This window comes from Mastigoproctus giganteus, chromosome 8 (genome assembly GCF_048544385.1).
Source record: "Mastigoproctus giganteus isolate SK-2022 chromosome 8, ASM4854438v1, whole genome shotgun sequence".
Classification (NCBI taxonomy): Eukaryota; Metazoa; Arthropoda; class Arachnida; order Uropygi; family Thelyphonidae; genus Mastigoproctus; species Mastigoproctus giganteus.
In genome coordinates, this window is record NC_143582.1 from 21751335 (window position 1) to 21755728 (window position 4394).

The 4394-nt window shown below is 36.0% G+C and overlaps 1 protein-coding gene across 1 annotated transcript; it reads right to left on the reverse strand.

Annotated features, from left to right (window-relative positions):
• Positions 1-1049: 1049 nt before the first annotated feature.
• Positions 1050-3401, reverse strand: LOC150081335 (dynein axonemal intermediate chain 4-like). The gene has a single exon (XM_090380173.1). The coding sequence runs from the start codon at positions 3399-3401 to the stop codon at positions 1050-1052; it is 2352 nt and encodes a 783-aa protein (XP_090236299.1).
• Positions 3402-4394: the final 993 nt, after the last annotated feature.

The window sequence follows — 4394 nt, forward strand, 5'->3', positions numbered from 1 at the left end:
TCCAATCTCTCATTAAACTTATTCAGACTTCCTACCTCCGCAATATGAGATCAAAGTTTAATTCAACAATGAATAACTGTCTGGCTGAGGACAAATTTCTGCACATCTATTCTGCAATTATCCTTTTTCAAGTTTTAACTAAATGCTGAGAGCATCTTTATTATTTTCAGGCAAGGGTAAAGATGCTACCTGCATTTAATTTACTAAGGCCTTGTGAAGCTTCAAACACTTCAATGAGATAAGATAAATTTGTTTAGAAAACTAGATAAGTTTGTTTAAAAGCTCTTAGATAATTCATTGTATTCAAGGACATGTTGAACAGCAGGGATGGGGTAAGGTGCAGTGGATGTAAACAGTCTAAACACCAAGTGGGGTGGGGTTACCCCCTAAGGTTCTTGTCAAAACATAAAGGGTAAACCAACCATGTTATTAAATGTGTTCACAGTTAACAAAAAGTAGTCCGCAGAGGATTATTTTTTTTTTTTAGGCAATTTCATTATCAGTAGTGAAGAATTTCTGTAATTACTGGAGATGGAGGTCACATACAGAGTTGGACATCAAGATGTCATTTGTTGACTTGAAAACAAAACAAATATGTTTCAAAACGTTGACTAACTAAATAGGTCTACAGCTTTTAGATCTCATAAGGTGCATAAGTGATATACGTACACTTCTTTGTTCCAGTAAACTAAAATTAATTTACTAAAAATCGAATTTAAAAAAAAATGTTTAAATTTCATCAATTTTATACCCGTGTTATCATTTACGTGGCAGTTACAAATGTAGATAATTTAATTTATCTTTTAAATACAAAAGAGAAAATAAAAAAGGTGAACATTTCTTTTAGAGGTGGACAGCAATGGGATGAACTGGCTTGAATAATTAGATGGCAATTATCACCAGGGCAAACAGCATTTGTTGGGTGTTATTGCTGAAAAAAAACAGGGGGATACCAAAATTGTTGGGAGGCACCAACTACAGCCAGTTTATCCCTGACAACCCGAACTATTAAATCTGAACCCACAATATATTTTTATATAAAGATACTACTATGTCTGTTCTTCTGTAGGACCAGATTCGCTTCTGTTAATTGCAAGTATATTTCTTAGAATTTCTTCTTGATATTGAGTGGGTGGATGCAAGCCTTTTAAACAGTAAACAGCTGTGGTGCCAGCAGAGTCTCCTACTGCAATGGCTGAGAGAGTTGGTAAAAAACAAAGACAAGTATACAGAATACCTTTTTGAGGCTCTTGATACATAATTGGTTCACGCTCATTAAGAGCAATATCCCACACTTCCAATGAGGATTCTGTAATTAATGCAAGGACAGTAGATGAAGTGGGTGACCATGCTACATCTAATATAGCTTTCTGTACGTGTGTTTGGATACTGATTCCGGGATTGCTTTTTGCACATTCCCATATGGCCACTGTCCAGTCGCTGCTACAGCTGAGAAAGACATCCGATACTATGGGTGACCAGATAACACGAAAAATTGGTCCTTTATGAAAATAATAAGAGTGAAGATAATGGTCACTGTAGGCAGTTGAACACATATAAATATGGCCATCTGCTGTTCCAATAAGATATATATTTGGATCAGCTTTGTTCACATCAATACAGTAGCCACATGCATAGTTTGATATGACATAACTTTCTTCTTTGGTTTCATTTTCTGGAGATAACCTCTGTAGTTGCATTAATATTACTCCATTTAATCCTTTTCCTGGAGTCCACTGAATAACCTGACCATCTTGTGACACAGACATGAACACCTCACGTTTCTCTCCCGATGCTTCAGTCCTTGAGTTCCATCTGACTTGACTAACTGTACCGACTGGCCGAATGAGTGAGTGCACAGTGTCAAGAGCAGCCGCACTTTCGGTTTTGCGTATGTCATAAACTCCTATGATGCCATCTTCCATTGCAACAGCTAGCAATGAAGGTCGGGTAGTTGAAAATTCAATATTTGTAACACTTGATTCTCCTGTGAATATTCTTTCAGGATATTCACAGTTCTTTATACACCAACAATATATAAGACTTTTGGGATCTGTGGGCGAAGCATCTTTTATTCTATATGCTACGGTAAACAAATCTTCATTTCCTGGATTCCAACATACCGAAGCAACAGCGTACTTTTCACTTGTGGTTTGAACTGAGAATGATATTAAGTGTTCTATTGTAAGTGGCACTGATGATGTAATAGAGATATCTGAAATTTCTGTTGTATCATCAGCAGTGGCAGATGGCCTCTTTTCTTCTAGTGCTTCAGGCTTAGGCTCTTGTTCTGCTGCTTTTGTCCCTGGTTGATCTTTTTCCTGATCCTGTGGCTGATCTTCTTCCTGATCCTGTGGCTGATCTTTTTCCTGATCCTGTGGCTGATCTTTTTTCTGATCTTGTGGCTGATCTTTTTTCTGATCCTGTTCATCAGGGGTTTGTTCAACCTCCTCTATTACAGGCATTTCACTTGTATCCTCAGCAGTTGTAATACCTTTCAGAACAGTTATAATCGGAGCATAAGTATTCAAGTTGACAGCTCTTTCCATATAGTTAAGGTCTTTCTTTAAATTATCCAAATTTTTTAACTTCTCTTCAGTCAACACCTTTACCAAGGTAGGATCTGTACCTGCGACACCATCAGGTATTATTTGCAATGTGTCTCCTGCTTGATCCAGTTGAAGGAGCCAGTTAGAAGCCATTGTCGAATTTTCCTTAATGACTCTTTCTTGTGTTTCAGTCTGTTTGCTCTTTGGGGGCAGCTGGATAGTTTGAATACCACGGTGACTAACCTCTTCCCCACCCTCTCGTCTCCTAAGAAGATCGGTGTAACATAAATTTTGCTTTTGTACTAACTCGCCTGTACCCATTTCCATATCTACTAAGACATCATGGATATCAAGCAACCAGATTGTTTCAGTTTCTTCTAATTTAACAAAAGGCTTTCTGAAATCAATCTCGATTCTTCCTAAATCTTTTTCAAACAGTGAGGTTGGTTTTTCTGCCAATTCTGAAATACCCAGTTCACGAAAAAGTGGATGTTCCCCTGTAAAATGATCTGGAAGTAGATCAACATTACTCCAATCAGTTCTCGAAAAAAAAGTACTAACACCCCTTCCTCTTATTGTATCTGAAGAAGCTAGTTCGCTGGTACTACTTAAACGACCACTGCCTGCAATATTCTCATTATACTGAATTAGTGGTTTTGGAGTTAGATCATTACCCTCCCTGTCAATGATCTTTGGCACATCGATCAGTTCTTTGGGAGAATCGCTTTTCGAGTAAGCTGCTGAAAATTTTCGAGAACGAGAACGCGAACTTGAGCTGTTACTTAAATTTTTCTTTGCCGACCCAGTTCTATGCGATTTTGCAGAATTTACAGTTGACTGAGATTGTGACATTTAGTTTAAGTATTGCCGAAATTACTACCTTATTGACAACTGTGCAAAAACAACAACACGCACTTTAAAATATAGGAAGCACCAGCAAATTCACTGGATTGGAAACCGTATCACAGATAGCTACATATAAGGAGTATCACAGAGTAGTAACATACCTTGCTATTCTGGTAGTTGCATCACAGTCAAGTGGTTTCCAAGGAAACGTGTGAGATGCCACCTAGTACTAAAATTACAAATTATTTCATAAATAATAATATTAGATTATTATACCAACATTCTATACAATTATATAAAGTACAGTACTGTATTATATAATACTGTACAGTGGAATCTCATTAATATAAAGTTCAAGGGACCTAAATTTTCACGTTTTGTAATAACGAGGTTTGTAGTAACGAGGTCCCCCAAAAGTGTCAAAATTTTACCCTTTTTTTTTTTTTTTGTACATATTGTATATCTAAGAATAATAATAAATAATAATAATACCAAAATAAATTAATAAAATAAAATAAAAACAGAAGCCTTGTTTAACAATACAGTAATAGGAATAACATATTTTTTAAAGATTTTATTTAATTTGTAAGATAAACTAAGAGAAAAGCAATATTAACGGAAATGAAAATATTGTACAGTATATGTTTTGATATATACAATATTTTAGTATCACAGTAAAAATAATTATAATTTTAATATAAAAGGAGACATACAAACAATTAACTTTTTAATAAATTAATCTGATCCAAATCAGCCAAGAAGGAATCCAATTTTGTCCTATATGCGTTTTTAACTACAGCACAGCACATTCTCTATTATGTTCGATGCATTTTGGGCATCTTTTTTAGATGGCAGTGCGCGCGCGTCTTCATTTTCGCTTGCACTGGTAGCAAAAACATCATTTTGTTTGGTACCCAGCAGCTCTTCTGGTGATGGCGTTGCAGTGGTAGCAACTTCATCATCCACCTTCACCAACTCTTCAAATTCGCCAACAATATC

Excerpts from the sequence above, each read along its gene's own strand:
- LOC150081335 (XM_090380173.1), bottom strand. The coding sequence starts at position 3,401 with ATGTCACAATCTCAGTCAACTGTAAATTCTGCAAAATCGCATAGAACT.